Source organism: Microtus pennsylvanicus, chromosome 6 (genome assembly GCF_037038515.1).
Source record: "Microtus pennsylvanicus isolate mMicPen1 chromosome 6, mMicPen1.hap1, whole genome shotgun sequence".
NCBI lineage: Eukaryota > Metazoa > Chordata > Mammalia > Rodentia > Cricetidae > Microtus > Microtus pennsylvanicus.
Window position 1 is genome coordinate 28,954,281 of NC_134584.1, and position 21,946 is coordinate 28,976,226.

Consider the following 21,946-nt stretch of genomic DNA (forward strand, 5'->3'; position numbering starts at 1 on the left):
TTCAACTCTACTTTGTGCATTGTGCCAGTCTGAATATTTTCCGTTCTGTAGTTAGTATAGACTCACCATGGAGAGCCTCGACTCCTGCAGTAGGAGATGGCAGATATTTAAATTTTATTATTTTCATTGCATTCAGCAATGTTTTCACACATTTTACAATGCAAGTGCAGTTGTTTTTGGAATCTTCCTTTTGTCCAATTGTACGCCCCCATATACAGACAGATAACACACACACACATGCACGTGTGCATGTAATTTTAGGTAGATAGATGACAACAATATGATTTTTATGATATTATTTATTGACTCAGTTACTACCAGCTTATCATTGTCATTTATTTTCATGCATATTGGTTAGATTATATATAACTTTTGATAAAATTATGTTGTGTCAAAGTTCATATACTTAACCAAAAGAAAGGGGAAAGTTCTTGCTTAGGATCAATTTATCTGATAATAGAAATTGTTGTCTACATCTGTTGAGGAAAAAGTAAGGTCGATAATTCTGTTTTCAAAAACAAGAATTGGCCATGGTGGTTCATTGACTCTGAGGGGGCTAAGGCAGAAAGAAGGATCAGTGTGATTTGAGACCAGCCTGGGCTAGTGAACCGTGTCTTCAAATACAATAATACAAACAAATACTTTCCATGAGAGTAATGGCTGTCTCCTTCTTTATTTAATCTTGTGAATTTTTGAAGAGAACTTGAGTTCACGTCCTCCCTTACCCTAAGATCTCATTCTTCATAGATACATTCCATTGCAAATAAGATTAATTTTTAGATATTTATTATCCCACTAGTCATAGGTTATCTCAGATGTGACATTAAAATTAATAGCATCTATGTTTAATAAAATTGCTATATATATTACTTTAAGCATTGAAAATGCCAATTTCCCACAAAAGTATCACACACAATATATTTAACATCTTATTATATACAGTATATATATATATATTACATGTGTTCTTTTTAAATTATACTTATTTGCATATTTTTATGTATGAGTGCTTTATCTTCATGTCTGCCTGCATGCCAGAAGAGGGTATTGTACCCTGATATAGATGCTTGTAATTTGTCATGTGATTGCTGGGAATTGAACGCAGGACCTTTAGACAAGCAGCCAGTGCTCTTTCTTAACTACCGAATCATCTCTCCAGCCCCTCATGTGTGTTCTTACTAGGGGAGAATACTGGTATTTAAGTGTGAAGAGTTGAAGAGGAAGAACAGATGGATATAAAAGGGCCATAAATGCTAAGCTCCTACATGAAACTAGCTATTTACCTTAATTTATAAGTGATGACCATTCAGACTGTACCCATCCTCTATTATTTATGCCTGTGGAGGAGGGCAGAAAGATAATTCAAATAAATGGATATTCCAGAAGTGCTCAGAGTTGCCTTTGGAATGTGTCTTTGTTCTTACATTTGAATATAGATATATGTGATCTGGGAATTCACTTCAAACAAATTACTGAAGCCCAGCATGTGAGAGCTTGTCTCCAAAGGAGCAGAGGACTCCATCTGTTCTTCCTTTGCTACGGGGAATAGACTAATCATGTCTTAGTGATACAGAGTTCTAGTTCAGGCAAAATTGCCCCACCCTGAAAGCTTCTAAAAGTAGAGGGGTTGAGTAGCATCTATGCCAGGTCAGGCTCATCCTAGTAGTAATACACAAGAGAACGTGAGCTACCAACAGTGAAAATGCCAGTAGAAATGAGACTCTGAAGACTGCATTTGGCATTTAGCTGCCTTCTCAAATATAGTGAAACCTTCTTAATGCAAAACACAAGGAGATGGAAAATGTGGGCTTTGAATTAACTAGTTTTCCATTATCTGATTTTTATTATAGAGCAGTCAGGCTGCCGGTTGCCTAGAGAATATCAGTTGCTTTGGATTATGTATTTTTGAATAAAGTGATATCAGCTTAATGATATTTCACTTTAATTCGCTTCTTGAAATATTAATGCAGATCCTAGAAGGAACCTGATCAACATATTTTTATGTAATAAAGCCGGTATCACAGCCAAGTGATAGGGCAGTTTATCTAACAGGAAGGCAGGCTTTCAGAGGTTAAGTTGTTTCCTCATCTTCCATAAGTAGGAGGTGTTGGTATTTAGTGTAAACTGGCCAGTGTAGCACTGGCACATGTCTAGCATTGCTCTTAGGACAGTGTTTCATTATCTGTTGGCTCAGTGCTCAGTCTTTAATCGCCAGGGCAAAAAGATGCTATCCATTATAGTGAAAGATAGAATTCTGGTTTTGCTGCCTTCATAATATAGAAGATGTGGCACCAGAAAGACACTAAGCTCGTTCTTGGGATTTCCTTAAGGAATCTGCTTATACATATACTTTGCATGTAACTATAACTTAGCTTCAATTGCCTGCCTCCTAATGTCCAAGAAGGACTTAATGAAATGACTGTGTTGTTCTCAGAGAACCTGAAGGTTTCACGCTCTGAATGGTCGATAGCAGCCGTACTCAGGATCTAAAGAATGTCCCTCTGTAGGCACATAGGTGTTGGAAGCAATGGAGCCATTGATTTCCTTCTCGTCTATTAGTAACTGCCGTATCAAGTCTTGAAATATTTTAAGAAAAGAAGATGATAGGCACTAGTGTACTGCTGATCCCATTGTATTTTTTTGAAAATTGTTATATTATGAACTTCACCTTTTTCTAAAGAGTGCATATAGTGGAGTGATTTATAAGACATATTGTATATAAGCAGAATTGACATCATCTCCATCATACCATCTGTGACTACTTGCAAGAGTCCTGAGAATGGAATACTTGACATTCCATTATAAACTATAGGCCATTAATTAGAAAGGAAGATTCCCACTCATGTAGCTGGGATGTTCCCTTGACAGCAATACCACTGCGAGCTACTGGCTTTTGCTTAATTGGCTGCTGTCTGGAGTCGGGCATACTTTCTGCAGACTCCCCACATTATTATAGAGTCCATGTCGTTCCCTGAGAACTATGATTTAACTGCCCTGTGTAAAAAACTGGAGTTGCTTTTCACAGAAGATTTTTACAGCCTCCCCAAAGAGTCCCTTTTCTTTAGCCTCACATTCTCATGTTTAGAGCCCACATCCTTTACTCCAGTCCTCCTGGACTTGGGGAACAGCTGGTCAATATCCACTGCTTCCTTGACGATTATAAAGTTGCTGTTCTTGTCTTTTCTTGTCTGAGCGAACCAAACTTATTCTTAAAAGAAGACCCCCCCCCCAAAAAAAAACTCAAAAACTTTTCCTTGAGGATTGGATTTTCTCAGCACCTCCATTATCTTTGATAATGTTTCTCAGACAGTCTAAGTTTTCCAGAGACTAAATTGGACTGGGAGGGCCCCTAGGGGGCTGCAGGTGCTGTGTGTGGTAAGTGCATGACATTCCTTGTGCTTAGTACAGCACTTGGTATGTGGTAGCCATTTGTTAGAAATGTTTTTGTTGATCTTGCTTTACTTTTTATTGCATTTGATTATAGAATGTTCTTATTGAGATTTAAGATTTATACCTAATGGTCTAATTCCTCTCAGTTTCTTTTGTTTGTATTTTTTAATGATTTCGAAAATAATTTGGGATGTCATAAATATAATTTACTTGTAATTTGATGAATGAAGTGTACATTTTGTTTTGTCTGCTTATTTAAAACTTGAGATTGATTCTCTCTTTTGCACTTACTAAAAATAACTGTGTTTGAGTTCAGTGGAAGAAACCCAAATTTGCTACAGATGCTAAAAATATTGGCAATCTAAACTCTGTTTAATTTAATTTGCTTTGGTTGTTATACTATTAATTAATGTGCTTTATTGTAAAATATACAGTGATTTGAAGTAAAAAGGAAAAAAAAATCACATGTAGTCCATGTTGGGCTCAAGCTCATGTTTCTCCTGCCTCAACCTCCTGAGTGCTGGGATTGCAGGTGTGCACCACCGCCCTGAGCTTGAAGTAAATAAACATTACCTGTTAGCATTTGACACCGCAGTCTCTTGTTAAGGAGCTGGGAGCATGGTTCATTAGTTAAGAGCACTAGCTGCTCTTCCAAAGAACTCAGGTCTGATTTTAGTATCCACAGCTGCCCACAACGGTCTGTGATTCCTGTCCTAAAGGGGTCCAGTGCCCTGTCCTGGAACTGCACACACATGGTGCAAAGACACACATGCAGGCAAAAGACCCCTTAAAGTAGAATTTTCTAAATTAAAATATTTAATCAATATCTTTTTTTCAGACTGGAGACAAATATATGATTATTATCTCATTTTTTAGTCTCTTTTAAAAGGACAATTTTTAGTTTAACAAGTGGATTCTTTTTTTTTCTGTATTGTTTTTTGTTTATATTTTTCTCCACTCCCAACAAGTGGATTCTTAATTCAGGTACACTTATTAGAGTCCTGACATTCTTTTTTGAAATAGTGCTTTCTGTAGAATCAAGATTTAATCCTGTAGCTGAGTAACTTTCCCTAAGATCATCTGGTTGACTGGGACCTCACTTTTGAAAGCCTCTATAATCCCATAATTTTTAAATTCTTTCTGTAAAAATCAACATGTGTGATGGAATGTGAGATGGGGTGAAGGGCTGTCACCTTGTCCCAGGCTTCCTGAGAGGAATGAGAACTAGGAAGAGGAGGCATCCAGTATGTCACTTCTGGGGACATTTGCCTCTAACAGGATGCTTAAACTACTCCTTAGTGCCAGCTTTCTCAAAGAATACTCTCTGCTTTTGTTTCTAGTCTTTTAAAACCTTTAAGCAGTATTTCTGTGTTCATGAAGTAGAAATTTTTATTCCCTTCTCTCCACAAAAGCTTGTGTTTTATTTCACAAGTGTTTAAATGTGACTGTATTTCCTTGTGTAGACATGCTGACCATGAATGGCAAAGCCAGATAAATAATCAGAAGCTAGATAACATAACCTTAAGAATGAGCATAGTTAACTATTCTATAAAATCAGACAAAGAACCTGGGAGGTGGCTTAACAGTAAAGAGCCCCATATTCTCTTCCAGAGGCTCTGGGCTTGATTTCTGGCACCTTCGTGGTGGCTCACAGCTGCTAATAACTCCAGTTCTAGGAGGTTCAGTGCTCTCTTCTGGCCTCTGTGGGCACCAGGCACATAGCTGTACACAGATATACATGCAGGCAAAAAAAAAAAAAAACAGTCACATAAAATAATAGAAATAATTGATTTAAAAAGCAACCAGTGATGAGAGAGAGCATATGCTTCATGAGTTCATCTTGGTTTATAAATGCTTGAAGATGAACAGGAAAATACATTAGTCTTCACATCATTTGTAGACATATAGCAATGCCTAGTGCTCAGGCATCAAATGCAGCACCACTCTGTGTTCCCTGATGGGCCAGTGAAGGACTCAGTGTCCTGTAGGATTTGCTGAGGTTTTCTTCTCCATCCTGATGAAGGGTCTGTCCTAACACATTTTCCAGCTGTTTTATCAGAGCTCTGGCCGAATTTTCACATGAGCAGATTATAATTAACATATACCTCAGGATAGTATTTCCTTTCTGGAATCATAGAAAATGGTCTTGTAGGAGGAGTTTTCGAGATCTCAAAAGGATAAATAAAATAATATGATATTTAAAACATATTTGCTTATACTATTAGATAAATGATATTATTTTAATGCCCTGTATATCTCATCTATGTGGGGAGAGTCTACTTTTTTTTTCATTTCTTTAAAATTTTTCTTGCTTAATTATTTCCATTCTTTGATCACACATATGTTTAATAGTTAGAGACTTAATATGTTATATACATTTGTGTTTTGTTCAGATAAGCAAAAGACTGGTTAATATTATTATTTCCATCTCTAAATATAGACAAATAAAAGATAAAGGGCCTAAGTCTGTGTAGATTAGGTTATAAGAATTTTGATCGGATTGGAAAAATTTGTATGAGAAAACATTCTCCAAGATAATATAAGTGCTGCAAAAACAAAACACCAGTCCTTATGTACATAAGTTCATTAAATTGTATAGTCTCTAGGTCTGCTTAATTTTGGTGAATGATGATTTCATTTCCAATTTTTGTAATAAAGTAAAAATTTATTTTAAAAATCACAATTCAGAAGGAAAGATTAAAAAGATAAAAGATCAAGTTTGGTTCACTTAGACAAGAGAAATGTTAACACTGACTTTTTAGTCTTCAAGGAGACAGAGGAAATCGACCGACCCTTTTACAACTTGGAACTTGTCAGTTGTAACGTGATATTCAAAGATATGGCTGTTTTTTGCTAGAAGTATTGGCCTGAGGTTCCAGTACCTACCTCAAATGCCATTCGGGTCTGAGAGGCCTCCTTGTCTTGCAACTCCAGTAACCAGTGCTTGTGCCCACCAGTCAGGCGTTGTGTTGTTGGAGATGGATTCCCCTAGTCAGGCCTCTGGTCTCTGAGCCATGCAGGAAGACCACCCACCAGTGTCACTGTGGATTCCAGCTTCAGTGTCCTCTTCTTTTCTGCTCCCAGGCTCTCATCAATAAAAGCAATTACCAGACATCGTAATTTCTTCTCAAGTTCTGGGACTAGAGCAAATTAGCGTTTGTTGTTTTGAATTAGATGAGGGAAATTGTGTTTAATTTCTTTTACCCAAGAGACATTTTATTTTCTCTGAGAAATTCTACTTGTGATGAAATTCTTCAAGTTCATTATCAAATACAGATGTGGTTCATTTAGTATCAAGGACAACTACCAGGTTCCAGATTTTTGCTGCTTTATTGGTTATATCTCAGTTTTAAAGTACAGTCTACAGTAAGTTGATCTTAATAGATACGTTTTCCATTGGTTTGTTGGGAATTAATATGATAATTAACATGGAAATTTTAAAAAGCACATTGTCTCTATTTGCAGTGGGTCAGGATCCCTTGAGGACTTCACATGAATCTTTCACTGGAGTCGCCTAAGACCACTGGAAAACATAGATATTTACATTATGATTCATAACAGTAGCAAAATTACAGTTATGAAGTAGCAGTGAAAATAATTTTATGGTTGGGGTCCCCAGAACATGAGGAACTGTATTAAAGAGTCGCATTAGGAAGGCTGAGAAGCACTGGTCTGTCTGGTTCGGCAGGTGCAGAGTTGCAGACATGAGAGTGTCCAGCTTTTCCCTTTCAGGCTTCGGTCTGCTTTATCAAAGAAAGAATTATTTGTACAGAGAAGGAAAACGATTTTCAAGAAAAATGACAAGTCTAGTTTATGGTAGGACTGTCTTGAAATTGGGGTATGCATGGATAAAAGGTAGATATGTGGAGAGAAACCAGCCATGGCTGCATAGTGAGACCCTACCTCAAAAGACCAGACAGAGAAGAGAAGTGCAGAGAAAGTGTCTGCCTTTACTCTCTCTATCCAGGAGATGTTTCTATGGGAACCAGGTGGGTGTTGAGGACTTTTATTTTTTGAAGACTGTAGCTTAATCATCAGATTTACTGCCTGAATCCAGAGGGATGAGGCCAACCCCCAGGCCCCTGTGTGTTATACAAAGGTTGGGGAAAACAAGGCTGTGGGAGAGGGAAGGAAGCAAGGACAAGACTAATAGCCTGGAAGAACTGAAGCAGTTCCCACTTCACTCTCTGCCTCCCTAGCCCAGCATTTTACTGCAGAAAACAATTTTCTTTTCCTGTGAACTAGATCACAGACTTGTAGAAATCTGGAGTGCTTTTTCTCTAGTACCTTCGCCTTTCTGTTTGTCTTCTTCATTTGTTCTGTGTTCTTACTCTTGTGGACTGTACACACGGCCACTAAAGTGTCCTGGGCAGTCCTGAGGATGGCCACGAGGCTAAGGCTTCTTATGCACAGGGCTGCATGATCACGGGCCTCTCCTTTATGAACAGGTGTTAGGCTGGCTATGGGGAATCACTGAAAATGCATGTTTTTCCAAGGAATTGGGGTTTGCTTCTTCGTTCTTCTTCCACATGACAAAACCAAAAGAGCACAGACAGAGTGAGGTTTTCAGTGAGGGTCAGCACCTGGCAAAGGTCAGGAAGTGGTGTTTGAACCTAATTGTGTTTAAGATATAAAATTATTAAGGATGATGGGCTTCTCTCTAATGATACTATTTAGATACACATATCACGCACATCTAAGATGTTGCTCGGACATTGAATTCTTTTATAGCAACATTTATGAACTTAGGTTTTTGTTTTGTTCTGTTGTTTTTGTTTTTTGTTTTGTTTTTAGTGATACCATCTGCTCCCTAATCCCTTGCATTTCTGGGGATCAGATGTAAGGTTCTTGAATGCTAGTCAAGCATTTTACTATTGAGCCACAGTCTCAGTCCCTCCCCCCCCTTTTTTTCTTTTCTAAAATCAACTTGCTAAGAGTTAGGAAGATTTGGAAATAATTAAAAACCTTCCAGTTTTCTTCATTGTTCAATATAAGGCTCTGCATGATATAAAGTATAAGGAAATGAATGATGGAATTGAAATCTGGGTACCTGAAGGAAACTGGACCATCCCTCACCTCTGGCTTAAGTTATGTAACCCAGAAGCATTACTCACTTACAATCTCAGTTTTTTCATCTATGAAATGGAGTGATGTACTATTTTTGTAAAGACTTAATTACATCAAATAGGATAAACTTTCAGGGCCAGTAAGATTGTTCAGCAAGAGGAGACGTTTGTCCCCAAGTCTGACAACCTGAGTGCAGTCCCTCAACTACGTATGCTAGAAAGACAGACTGTCTTCTGAAAGTGTCCTCTGACTTTTTTTTTGTCACAGCACATGTATCCCCAATATATAAGTAAGTAAATATAATAAAACAATAACATAAAGTCCAGCTCCTTTTCCTCGTGTCCTACAGCACATGTCCAATCACTGCCTTTCTTTTCCTCTCCCCATTTCCATGGTTTCACTTAAACTAGGAAACCACAGAAATAATTATTTGGCATTTTTGTGGCCATCTCACTTTTGCTGAGGAGTAATTCTGAAATTCCTGTCTTTGAATCTTGATGCTGTTGGTAGTACGTGCTACTCTTTTCATCCCTGCTTTCCTATTGGTCTCTGCAGGGTTGGAGGATCTCTGTGTTGAGCATATTCACGATTGTAACTCATCCTGGACATCTTACGATTTCCAACCTTAGCTACTATGTCTTGGTGGCAGCTGCTAGAGCTAAGTAGTTTGCAACAGTTTGTGGTTACTCTACATGCCCAGATTCTAAAATAAAACAAGAGTGAGTTTGGGTTTTCAAAAAATAAAGCTAATTTCGAGCCAGAATGGAATTGAGCTTTGACAGCTAACGGTAGCCATTAGTTGACTCACATGTTTCAGTGAGCTGAAATGGATCAGTGAAAGAATAAAACAGTTTAATTAAGCAAATCACTATAGTATAGCATGCAGATTAAATTCAGAACTAGCTCTTGTGTTGCAGTGGCCTTCTGCCACTTGCTTGTTCTAATCTGGAGTAAGGCCTTTCTCTTTGGAATTGCAGGTCTTGTGTCTCTGGGATCTTCTCTGGTCCCTTGATTAGGGAATGTCACTTCTCTTGCTTTGCAGCACTGATCAGTACATGTCATGGATCCAGGCGTGTTAGCCAAAGAAACATCTCTTAAAAAGAGGACGGATGTGGTCTGGTTGGCTGAGAGTGATTGCACTCTTTCTGTGGATTTATAGCTCATCTGTCTTCGAATGGGCCTGGGCTCCTAGCAGGCACGTGTCCATTGTTGTTAGGCAAAGCCCAGTATGTGTGTTTGACAAGTTAGCAGTATGGCAACTCTGCTTGCTGCCACCAACTCAGGGATTGTTTGGTTTGGCAAATGGCCAACTCTCTGCTATAAGATGCATTTCCTTGACAGGACAAAGTATGGAGGCGCATTAGCTGCAAAGTTTACAAAGGTTAGCTAAACACACACAATAAATATTAATAAACAAAAAGGCCCACCCACCTTTAGCTTTGAATTTTGTCTCTTCATTCTGTGTTTTGGAATCCCTGTAGTATTTGATTAATAACCAGTCTTAAGGTAATTGAGCCTTAAGTGTCCTTTGCCTAAGTGAATCTGCTCACAGGCCCCTCATGGGCTGCTTTGATTACTCATTGCACAGTGGATAGATCTCTGAAAGAACTGTTTAGTTCAAGGGCTCTTGCTTGCCTCTCCCTGCTACAGCCTGACAAGAGTGCTTGTCCCTATGAGCCTGTGTTGAGCAGAGTGTGTGGTGTGGCTCAGAGCTCTGGAGATAAAGGATGTGAGCAGGAATAGAGGTGAAATGCCTTCAGGCTCCCTGGAAAGCAACCAGACATTGGTCTGCTGGCCTGAGCGGTTGGTGGAGAGGGAGAGAGTAACAGTAACCTGCTGCCCCTGGAAACTGCCTATTTGGCTGGGTGTCTTGGAATTTATCAGGCCTACATTGTGGATCTTTTCCAATTCTTCACCCTGCTCACTTGAAAACGTATTTGAGAACCAGTAACTGCTTAGTCAGACCTCTAGAGAACCAAGGAAGAGAGAGAACTCTAAAGCCATGCCCTTAACATTGTCCTGGGGCTCTTCACAGCTGGCTGGGGTTTCTGAAGGCACTTGGAAGCCCCGACGTGCCTTCCCTTGCTCTCTAGTTCATGCCTATGTTCTCGCCAGGGCTACAGAAGGAAGGAACCAGCCCTGCTGGATTTATATGATAGTTGGTTATAATAGTGAAAAGCAGAAATCAGATTCTTCCTCTTGGAAAGGTATTATTTTTAACTTGAAAATTGTTTTCAACTCTGCTTAACAAAGCAACCCATTCAGGGATAGGCCACACTCAACTTTTAACTTGTTTGCTGAGCACTGACACTAATCTAAGCACCTGGAATGTCGTGTCAAACAGAACAGATCCAGATCTCTGGCCGTGGGACATGAATTCTAGTTGAGAAGGCAGAGCATAAATAATAAACAAAGCATAGCCTACATTAAAGATATGTGCTATGACCTAAAGAAAAGCAGAGTGAACAGAGTTAGAGGGTCATAGTTTTGGTTTTGATTGTTTTTGTTTGTTTGTTTTTTTTGAGACAGGGTTTCTCTGTGTAGCTCTGGATAGCCTGGAACTCACTCTGTAGACCAGAGTATCTATCCTCAAACCCAGAGATCTGCCTGCCTCTGCCTCTGAGTGCTGGGATTAAAGCGTGCGCCACCACTGCCCTGTTCAAGGGATGATAGTTTTAAATAAGGCCGTGAGAAGTGACATTTAAGCAGAGGAGGGAGGTGGTGCTGGCTCAGGTGATCTTATCCTAGGTAGGGTTACACAAGCCCCATGTTAGAAAGTTGTGTTTGTGACTCTTCCCATGTTTCCATATACCCGACACCAGGAAGTGTACAGTGATCTAGGCAGAGTTCTCCCTTGGTCTCCATGGCACAGCGCCCGCGGGGCATGAGCTGTTGACACACTTAAGTCCATCTCACCAATCTGGAGCAGTTTTTAAGGAAGAAAATCTGACTTTATACATATGCATCCTAAAGTACCTTCCATGACCGTATGCACAAAGCATCAGTGACAAAGAAGGGCTGAGGACAGGGAGGAGAGAGAAAGAGGGTCCGGTGTGATGGCTCAGCAGGTAAGGGATTTGCCACCAAGTCTGACGACCTGAGTTCAGCCTCCGGAAACTATGTGGTGGAAGAGGAGAACAGACTCCTACACTGTCCTCTGAGCTCCGCGCGTGTGCTCTGGCACATACTTTCTCCCCTTACTAGAACTAACTAAATACTTGGAAGCCAGAGAGAAGTTGGAGAAGGGAAAACCCAACTATCAAGTAGAATTGATTCAAGTATTTCTCCCATTACTGGGCTCTTGCTTTCCTTTTAGCACTTGTTAGCAGTCATTGGAGAGCAGCACCATAGATATGAGGAAAATTGTGAACAGAAAGCTAAAGCAATGGGAAAACCTGCCCTTTCAACTTATATTCCCCGTCCCCACCCTGCTTCCAGTGGGGAAATACAAACCCTGACTCTCTGTTGAATGACTCAGTCCACTTCAGTGGCACACAACTTAAGAACCACCTTAGAATATTGCTGAGTGGGAATTAGAAAATTGCAGGCTCTTTTTTAGCTTCCTCCATAGTTTTTGTGGAAGATCAGAAAGGGGTTTGCAGTTATTTAGCTATAGCCAATCAGATGAGAGTCAGAATTTCTACCTAAAGGGATCTCATAATGAAAGAGTGGAATGGTTAGAGGCAGACTTACAGAACACCAACCACCAAGACAGAGCTCTAGGACTTTGATTCTACCCTGAGAACCCCAGATGTCAGTGTCTGCCTGTACCCTCTTTCCCCTTTAGTTCATATACATAGTATGTAAGGAAGTGGACTGTTGATGGATGTTGGATTAATGCTTCCCCGCGTCTTACTCCTAATGAGGGTTGTAGAACTTGGTGTGTGGTGTTTGTGCTTTCCAGTGTTAGCTTCGGATTTCCCCTTTAAGTCTCTCTGTGCTATCCCTCCCATCTCTTCCCTCTTACCCCAAACAAAATTGAAAGCAGGTTGTGAGAACTCAGAGCCCAGGTTCTTTGGGGCCCCAGAGCACCACGTATTCTTCACCAGAAATGAATTCAGAGGGTCATAGCTTCCAGTGAGCCACCTCTTTAAATATAGCTTTCCATCAGGTTACTATCAAGGCTTTGCATTTGATATCTGCTTTATATCTGTCATGGCTTTGCTGTTTTATCTCACAGGCAGGGAGAGATTATTAATTGTCCACCAATATGTACTCTTTGTAAAAAAAGCTTAATGAGGCTTGGATCTTTGTGAACCAAATAAAACAGTAACCACCTGGCCTCAATCTGAGTCCAGCGGGACATATTGTGTGCGTAAGAGCATGAAAACCAGATCTAAATCAGCCGTGGTTGTGTACTTCACAGGGAGCCAGTATTCCACATTGCCAGGCTCACATGAACTGGACCGCCTAACTGGCTCCGAGGAAAGGGGGGTGTCATGTATGGAAGTGAACATCTTGTATTTTTGAGGGTTTCACATGGATAATAAGAGGTGGGATGGAATGTAACGCCATGATGTGCTGTAGAAGAAAGTATCTGAAAAGTTATGGTTACTCTCACACTGGCATTTGATGTAGTAAATGGACCATCAGAGTACCGGCAGGGGTCCTCCTTCCCCTCATTTTTATTTGGCATCTTGAGCTGACTTGTATACCTGTCCTTTCTAGAGCGTTGTCCGCTGCCTGTGGCATCCAAAGCTGAACCAGATCATGGTTGGAACTGGAAATGGATTGGCAAAAGTGTATTACGACCCCAACAAAAGTCAGAGGTATTTCTTAGGAATCGCCTGTTTGAGATGGATGACAACAACTGGGGGGAGGGCTTTGATTCACCCTGCTTTTATTCGTTTCCCCCTTTGATGGGGATCCACCCTTTTAGAAAAGGCAGCTGGTACAAAGTAAAGCCTCAGACTCCGAGCCTTGTGCTTTAAAGGGGATTTAGATCTCACCCTTGATCTGCGCTGAATTCAAAGCCAAAGTTCCCCAGGGATTTGCAGTCCCTTGGCTGAGGCACTGAGTGCAGGGAGGGGAGTCCCTGCTCTTCGTACACCCTGGACAGTGGCGTCCATCAGCAGTGCTGCATGTGTGGGGTTAACAAGGCAGGGCACCGGCCACTCACAAGAAACAGAAGCGGCTCTTCCATTTTCTTACGTTTCTCACTTGGCGTTTAGCAGCCACTGGTTTGGATATTGGACAAGGTTATGCTGTGTCAACAGAAGGGAACAGCACATGAACTTTCCCTGCAGCCCTTAGCTCACGCCAGGTCAAACATAGGTAAATCAATTCAATCCCAAGGTCCGAAGACTTCATGAAAGCTCATCTAGATCCTCAGCTGTTTCCATTTTCTTTTTCACGGGTGGACATATGTTACCACCCCAAAGAAGATGGTCTTTCTGGTAGTATACAAAGGGCAACCTTTGTGTTAGTATACAAATCCACATGCTGAATTTGTGCTCTTCCCGTCGGCCTGTTTTAAGGTCTTACATGCTTTCAGAAGAGAGCTAATCCTCATGAGCAAGGTTTCACTGACCACAGTTTTGCTCTAAATAGAAGCAATCCTTTATGGTGAAAGGTTGGTTGATTTGTAAAATTTCTTTATCATCTTATGTTTTAAAAGTATTTTTGTAGGTTCCTCTTTAAATTTGTGTCTTAAATGCCTTGACACCCCTTTCAACCTTTCACTTGGTGGTGGACACTGACTAGTAGGCTTGAATTTCTGGATTTAGTAATCATTATCATCAAGACCCCAGAAAGTCAAGGATTTGATAGGATGGTCTGCATGGACTCTTTCTAAAAGCATCTCATGACTAATGAAAATGCTACAGTGAGACCTATGTTTTGTATGGGATCCTTAAAACTGATTTAAAAAATTAATTGGCCAAGCCAGGCAGTGATGGCGCACGCCTTTAATTCCAGCACTCGGGAGGCAGAGGCAGGCGGATCTCTGTGAGTTCGAGACCAGCCTGGTCTACAAGAGCTAGTTCCAGGATAGGCTCCAAAACCACAGAGAAACCCTTTCTCGAAAAACCAAAGAGAAAGAAAGAGAGAGAGAGAGAGAGAGAGAGAGAGAGAGAGAGAGAGAGAGAACTGGCCAAGAATTCACAGTGTTTCAGTGTTACCTACATCTCTCATAGAGTAATTTCTGTTGGGTTCAACTATATACAGAGGTACAGCAGTAGGGAGTGTGTGTGTGTGTGTGTGTGTACATGTGTACATGTATGTGCGTAAATGCTTCGAGGAGTCTCTAATGGAACCAGAAATTCAGTGTTTCAGCTTTGCCCATTCCTAAGATTAACTAAAGAAAATTTGTTTTATCTCATTCATTATAGGGGAGCAAAATTATGTGTAGTTAAAACCCAGCGGAAGGCAAAACAAGCTGAGACACTAACCCAGGACTACATCATTACCCGTAAGTTGCTGTTAGCATTCCTCTCTGTCTTACAGTGCTTTTCTCTGCTGTCGTATTCATTAGAGTGCAGGTACCGATTATATCATCTCCTATCATGTGGACACAGGTACAAGTCTTCTGACAATATACTTTAGCTTCTTGACTTTTTTGCAGAAAATGATGCTTGCTTCATGTAATTCCTCATCCTAAGGAGAAGCACCTATCTGAGCTGCTTGTATTAGTCTATCACAGCATCTTAAAAACTAACATATTATTTAATGGGTAAATTTAATGAAAAACAAGAAGAGTGCTGGACTTAGATTTAGGAGCCCTGAACTTGTCTGTTTGTACTATGAACTGGCATTGTGATGTAGAACAACAAACTTATCAGGGAAATTAGTTAAGGAATCTATGACCATGTAGTAATATACTTGTATTATGTATAAAATCTGAAGTGTGAAGAGAAAGCTTACCAGAGCATAGCAGTTTCTCTCAGGTGGGTCATACAACCTTGTTAATTTGATAGACAGGCCTATGTTCCAAAACCACAGCCTCAGACCTATAACAGGCCAGGAAGGGAATCTTGGTTGCCACAGAGTAGAGAATAGCCAGCCGTCTAGATTTTACCTGTGTCTCAGACTGAAGCCCAAGGAGTACTCTACTGCTGGCCTTCTTTCTGGTGATGGGTCTCTTGTAAAACCAAGTTCCATGGGGCTATTGACCAGTCAGGAGATCCCATGACCTTCTACAAGAGTAGACGTCTTAAACTGGGACCGTCCAGTCCAACACACGGAACTACACACGGCCCACTTATCCTTCTGCCACTTGAAGTGAAAATAATTTTTTCCTACCTAAAAATACTGTGTGTTATGTTGCCTGACAGTGTTGAGGGGTAATGTGCTTGGTTAGCTTCCCTGACTCAAGGCAGGCACGGCTTCCTGTGGGCGATGTAGGGTAGACTGTATAGGTGGGTGACTGGACGAATTTCTGAGGTGTTAGAGCTGTTTCACTGAGACTATAAGTTCCATTTAACCTTTGTCTTCTCCAGTCCCCTGAAAACATGTTCTCCTTTAAAACAGGTTTAAATCTGTAAATACTGACTGAAGGAGATTCCAGGTCAACAAAAAGATAGCTATTTAATATTCCACAATATCCCCCCCCCCCAAATGTTACATAGTTTCTCCTTAAATCCATGTTATTTTTATGTTTAGAATTTAATTCTGGAACTGGGTGAACCCCTGGCAGTAGTTGAACACATGTGCCCAATTTTTATCCCCCTCTTGTTTTGTGCACCAACCATGTGGAAGGAGGGCCGAGTGACCACACTGGTAGGGAGAGTCAGGCAGCCCTGCATTCAAGGCAACCTTTATCCCACTTTCAGTGCACTGTGCTCCTCCCTTCCGGTTGCTCAGTGCTGTCACTCCCTGCTGAGCGGTGGTCACATTTCAGAAACGTGTGAAATGATTCCAGTGTTTATGAGGCATCTGAGGAAACTTGAGGACTGACAGGCACACTGTTGGCATTACTCTTATTTGGGTGCTGTAAGAACAAATAAGAAAGTCGTTCCGGTAAGTGTTTTCAAAACCACAGAAATTGAGCTTTAACCCATGGTTAGGGAGCTGAGACTCACCAGTGTTTCCATGACAGTGTTTCCTGAGTGCCATTAGCTGCCAACAGAGGTGAACAATGAGTCTGGTATCAAACGAAATTAGCTAATTGGTTACAGTAAGGCTGTCTTTTATTATTAAATGAAGGCTGTCATTATGATTTCCATTTCATGTTCCAGTTAGTCATGCATTAGTTATGTTTTTGGATGAAGGGTTATTATTATAATGAAATTTTTCAAATGTGACTTCTCACAGCTCATGCCTTGCCCATGTTCCGTGAGCCCCGCCAACGAAGTACGAGGAAACAGCTGGAGAAGGACAGACTGGACCCCCTGAAGTCACACAAGCCAGAACCTCCTGTCGCAGGCCCAGGTGACTGCGGTCCAGCCAGTTGTCTGGCAAGGGGATGAGGGGCCAGGGCGGTGTCACTAATAGGGAGATGGTAGGAGCTTTTGGGCCTGCGTGCTTCTTGATCTTCAGAGAGACTCTTGCGGTTTTCAGATGTTTTCTAGCACCAGAATCACAGCGCGGAAGACTGATAGAGCTTCTGTGCTGGGCTAGAGAGGCCGTCTGGGGCTTTCTCCTCTCCTGCTTGAGCCTTAGGTGACCTCACTAGAACTCTGGGGCTCCTTGCAAGTCAGTGTTGAAACTGCTGCTCTCAGTTTTGGCTTAATGTACGACATTGGTCTCTTAGCCTGAGATCCAAGCTGGATTAGGTTTCACACAAGGCAGAAAGTGACTGTGACTTATAGTCCAGTGTGATAAAATGGAGCTGCCCATTTCTCTAGAAGGTAAATGAAAGATTGCCTGTAGCAGGAGACAGCATGGTATGCTGTCTATTGTATGTAGATAGTTTTACTAAAATTTCATTTTCTACTCTCACTTGTGTGTGTTTGTCCTAGGCAACTGAGCCTTTGACTTGTCCATTTATCTGAGTCTCAGCCCTAGACCCATTTGAAATGTCCTTATTTCTATTTTGATTATTTTTAGAACTTCCTTGCTACCAATAAAAGTTTCTACATAATAGTCTTGCCTAGATTATTTCAAGTCCTTCTAGTTAGACAGTATTATCTCATCTCCTCTCTCTCTCTCTCTTTCTCTCTCTCTCTCTCTCTCTCTCTCTCTCTCTCTCTCTCTCTCTCTCCCCCTCCCTCTCTCTCCCTGTCTCCACCCCTTCTCCCTTTGTCTTGCATACAGCCAGCTTTTATCCCATTCCTCTGATTTTCATGTTGCTGTTGTGCCCAAACTCCCCCATTTTCCCTCACCCCATATACTTTTCTGTGTCAGGGTTCTCTGCAGTGCACTGACTCACCTTGGTAGTTTTGCACTTCATGCCTCTTTTATTGTGATCCTCAAATTTCCCTCTGTCTTGTACGTAACTCATATGCTCATTGAAAGTAATGCCTTAATATAGTAATAATAATAGTAAGGCTTTGTGGGCCTTCCCAAAATGATCCATTGCTTTCAGAAGACCTTTTCAGCCACTGCAGACTGAAATGTTGTCTCCTTCCTCGAAAAGCTGTAATAGTTATTGGCCACACAAAGCCTCTGGCAGTTGGTCAATTTTTTTTAATTTTCTTCTTAATTTGTGAAGGTAATCTTCCAGTATTATTTGGTTATTCATTTGTTTATCTTTCTAAAAATCAGATCAGAAACGAACTTTCTAAATGTCAGCCCATTTTGTTTATCAGGCACCATGCTTTCTGGAGAGACCCAGCAGGGTGCAACTCTTTGCCTTTGAGCTTGCTATCTGCCTAGGCAGTCACAGCAGACAAGGAAGAAGAGTCAGTATATTCACATGGCTTGTTTTTCTCTCAGAACTCAAGAGTAGCGTGTCTGTAACACAACATACACCCACTGTGGAAAGCCCTAAGATACATTTGTTTAAACTAAAGTAGCAGCTGATGAATAGTGGCTACTTTTAGTATTGAATTTCAATAAATTCATACTAGAGAAATTTTTAATACAATCTTTATGAGATTTTTTTTCCTTTTCTTTTTTTAAAATCAGTATCATTTTGCAAATTAAGCAACCGAAACATTTTTTAAATGTCTCTTCCAGTTTTGGATAGTTAAAGGGTGATGCTTCCTTCCTTTTTTTGATCCATGAAAGCTGAAAAGATGATGTAGGTATTATTGAGATCTGAGCTCGGTACGCAGCACACACAGCTGTAATAATGTATCATCAGTTTGTTCTGATTCTAATCTGGGGTTTTTCTTTTGAAATAGGTCGTGGTGGCCGAGTTGGAACCCACGGGGGCACCCTGTCATCCTACATCGTGAAAAACATTGCTTTGGACAAGACTGATGACAGTAATCCCCGAGAAGCCATTTTGCGTCATGCCAAAGCAGCAGAAGATAACCCATATTGGGTTTCGCCGGCGTATTCCAAGTAAGGAAGTAGCTGTGTAAAGCAGAAAAGTAGGGCCTGGTGAGATGACTTAGTGGTGAAGGAGCTTGTCTGTGCCTGGTGACCTCAGTTCAATCCCTGGAACCCATGGAAAGGTGCAAAAGAAAACTGACTCTACAGAGTTTTCTTCTGCACTCCGTATACACACCATGACATGCGCTCGCTCTCTCTCTCTCTCTCTCTCTCTCTCTCTCTCTCTCTCTCTCTAATGATACTAATAATACTATATACTGGCAGTATAGTAGAGTATGTCCTTAGTGTTTCCAAAGTCATAGATTTAAGTCCAACACCAAAAAAATAAATAAAAATGAAATGGAGAAATTATTATGTCTAATGAATTGGGAAGAGCATAACAATAGTACTTGGAAGTGTTAACTTTCTCTTTTCTGTCGTATTTGAGCACAAAGGATGGGCCAAGAAATGTGGGTGTTCTAGCAATGCCTGTAATCCCGACATCTAGGCAGCAATAGCTAGAGACTATCCTGAGCTGTGAGAGACCATCTCAACAATGGGACCAGGGATTCAGAATTCTGATGCCTAGACATTTGCTTATATCGTACGACTCTAAAATGGTAAAACTTAGACTCACAGCAGTTTGTTATCAGTGTTAAAGCCAGGAATAAGCCTTATGTGTTCCTTTGGCCTAACACTTTAGAAAGTGACACTGTTATCTCAGTGGAGGGGAGTTAAAAGCAAGCAAAGGAGAGTGACTTGCCTGCCTTCTTAAGACGGTCTGGGGACTGAGGGTGCTGTGTTTTGCTTTTAGTTTGATTTGCTTTTCAGAGTCTCACTATGTAGCTCCTGCTGAGTGGGAACACACTGTGTAACCAGGTTGACCTCAAATTTGCAGCAATCCTCATGTTCCTGCCTCAGGCTAGTTCTCATATAAGAAGCTATATATAAAAAAACTCTCCCTGTACAGTGAATCCAGCCTTTTAAAGTCCTCAAACAGCTTAGCATGGTGAGTGTGTAATGGTTTTTAATGCTATCACACCACCCACATTTATACCAAGGAAAGTACTGTTGTTGAATTGTCAATAACTCTTGAAATTTTTACTAGAACTAGTTTTAGACTTAAGCAGATTAACACCTTACATAACCATCTATAATTGATTAATCTCTGTAGTAGCTACCACTGGCCAGTTATATATAAAAAACTCGACAATATCTTTATTTCTGAGTAGGATTTTTTTTTCCTCAGGTATTGCTTTCATCACTAATGTACTTTATTTGAACTGTATTTACTTCATTTGACCTTCTGGAAAGCCCTTCTATTTAGTTTTCTAGCTGGGCAGTGGTGGCGCACGCCTTTAATCCTAGCACTTGGGAGGCAGAGGCAGATGGATCTCTGTGAGTTTGAGGCTAGCCTGGTCTACAAGAGCTAGTTCCAGGATAGGCTCCAAAACAACAGAGAAACCCTGTCTCAAACAAAACAAAACAAAATAATAATAAAAAATTAAAAAAATAGTTTTCTGTCTAACTGTGTTAAAGGATCATTTGACAGGTGAAATGTGGATGCATGGTGGTTCCTGTTTTGTTAATAAATCTTGAGTTTATAAGCTGTAGGACTGTATCACTCTTGATATCATTTCCATTTATTCTACTTCTGATATCCCTTATAAAAACCATATCATTTTGTTATCTATCAAAAGATAATGGATTTAAAATTTTTACATCCCCAAAGGAATTCCCTTTAACTAAATTGCTTTAATTTAAAGACTCTCTCAGGCTCCTCCCTCCCTCTCTGTCTCTCTCTCCCCTTCCTCCCCTCTCATCACAAGGTTAACATTGGAGCAGTACTATGGCTAAGCTGCATACATTCCTTGGTCTTGATCAGGTTTTCTTCTCATGTCCTTTCTCTATCCCAGAAGCCTATGCTGTGTTCCATTGTTTTTCTCAGTAATTTTTACTTTTCATCATCCTTGTGTCTTTAATGAATAGTGGTCATTGATTCTGTCAGTTTTCAATGTGTGTTTGTGTAGTATTTTCTCATGATTGTAATGAAATTGAGCATATTGGGTAGAAATACAAGAATGAAGTTAAAGCCATCTGTGTGTGTCCTGTCGAGGGTTTCATGATGCCAGTATGCCTTATTAGCAATGATGCTGACTTTAGTCGCCAGATGTAAGTGTCCCCTAATGAAGTACTTATCTCTGTTTCAGATCAACACATATTTTGGGGAGGGAGTCTCTTCTTCCTCATACTTCCACAGTAGTTTTGCCTATGGCAACCATTACTGTGGTGGTTGTCTCACAATGGATTTCTTTCTTTCTTGGTTTCTGTATGTATTGTTGCAGTCTCCTAAAGAAATTCGTTCCTTCTCCTATGTTTTTGTTTTCAGAGTTTTTATTCAATATTAGTAGGAACTCTAAAATGCTTATTTCATTCTCTAAGGCTATTGTTCTGTGGTTTGTTGTTTGTCTTGTCCCAGCTTTGACCAGTAGAAGGTCCTTCAGAGGAAGTAGTTATTGTCCTCTTTCAACAGTGGAGCCTGCACCCATACTCTTTAGAGTGCTTCCCCACTTTCTGATGCTCCACTTCAGCTGAGTAGCCCACATTTGTAAGTTAATCATCATTGACAATGAGGTAAATCTCTGCATCGTATGTTGACTCTTCTATTTGTCATGAAGTACTTAGTTGTCTGTTCTTGCTACAAGAAACCTTGTTCAGAAAAAGCCACCGATTGAGGAAAGAAAAGAAATCAGAGATACAGTCTACAGTATGCTGAACACAATGAGCACCGTTTTGATGGCCAACTGTTCCAAATGTGTGTGTTTATACACGAAAGTAAATCATTGAAATGTCTCCAAAATGCCGATGCCATACCTCTTGTTAACTGTTGTTAGATGTTAGTAAAATCTACCATATTAATGTAATCCTTGGGAAGATGTCAAAGGCCTAACTCATCACTGAAGAAAATAAAGTTCTAGAAGTCTACTTTTGGGGCCTGCTGGAAAGCAGCTCATTGCTGCAACCTGGAGCAGGAACTTGGCCCTAGAAATCCTCTGTTACAGTTCTAGTATCTGATAACAATATTTTTGCTAACGGGCCAACTTCAATTCATTATGTAATTTTTGTTTGAGTT

At 40.5% G+C, this 21,946-nt stretch overlaps 1 protein-coding gene across 2 annotated transcripts in view; it reads left to right on the forward strand.

Annotated features, from left to right (window-relative positions):
- Wdr70 (WD repeat domain 70) overlaps positions 1-21,946 on the forward strand; it is a 212,197-nt gene that overhangs the window by 180,962 nt on the left and 9,289 nt on the right. For both annotated transcript variants that reach the window (XM_075975932.1, XM_075975933.1), the window contains 4 exons: positions 13,126-13,226; positions 14,787-14,866; positions 16,708-16,824; positions 18,681-18,843. In XM_075975932.1, the coding sequence (XP_075832047.1) occupies positions 13,126-13,226; positions 14,787-14,866; positions 16,708-16,824; positions 18,681-18,843 (461 nt within the window). The remainder of the gene's footprint in view (positions 1-13,125; positions 13,227-14,786; positions 14,867-16,707; positions 16,825-18,680; positions 18,844-21,946) is intronic.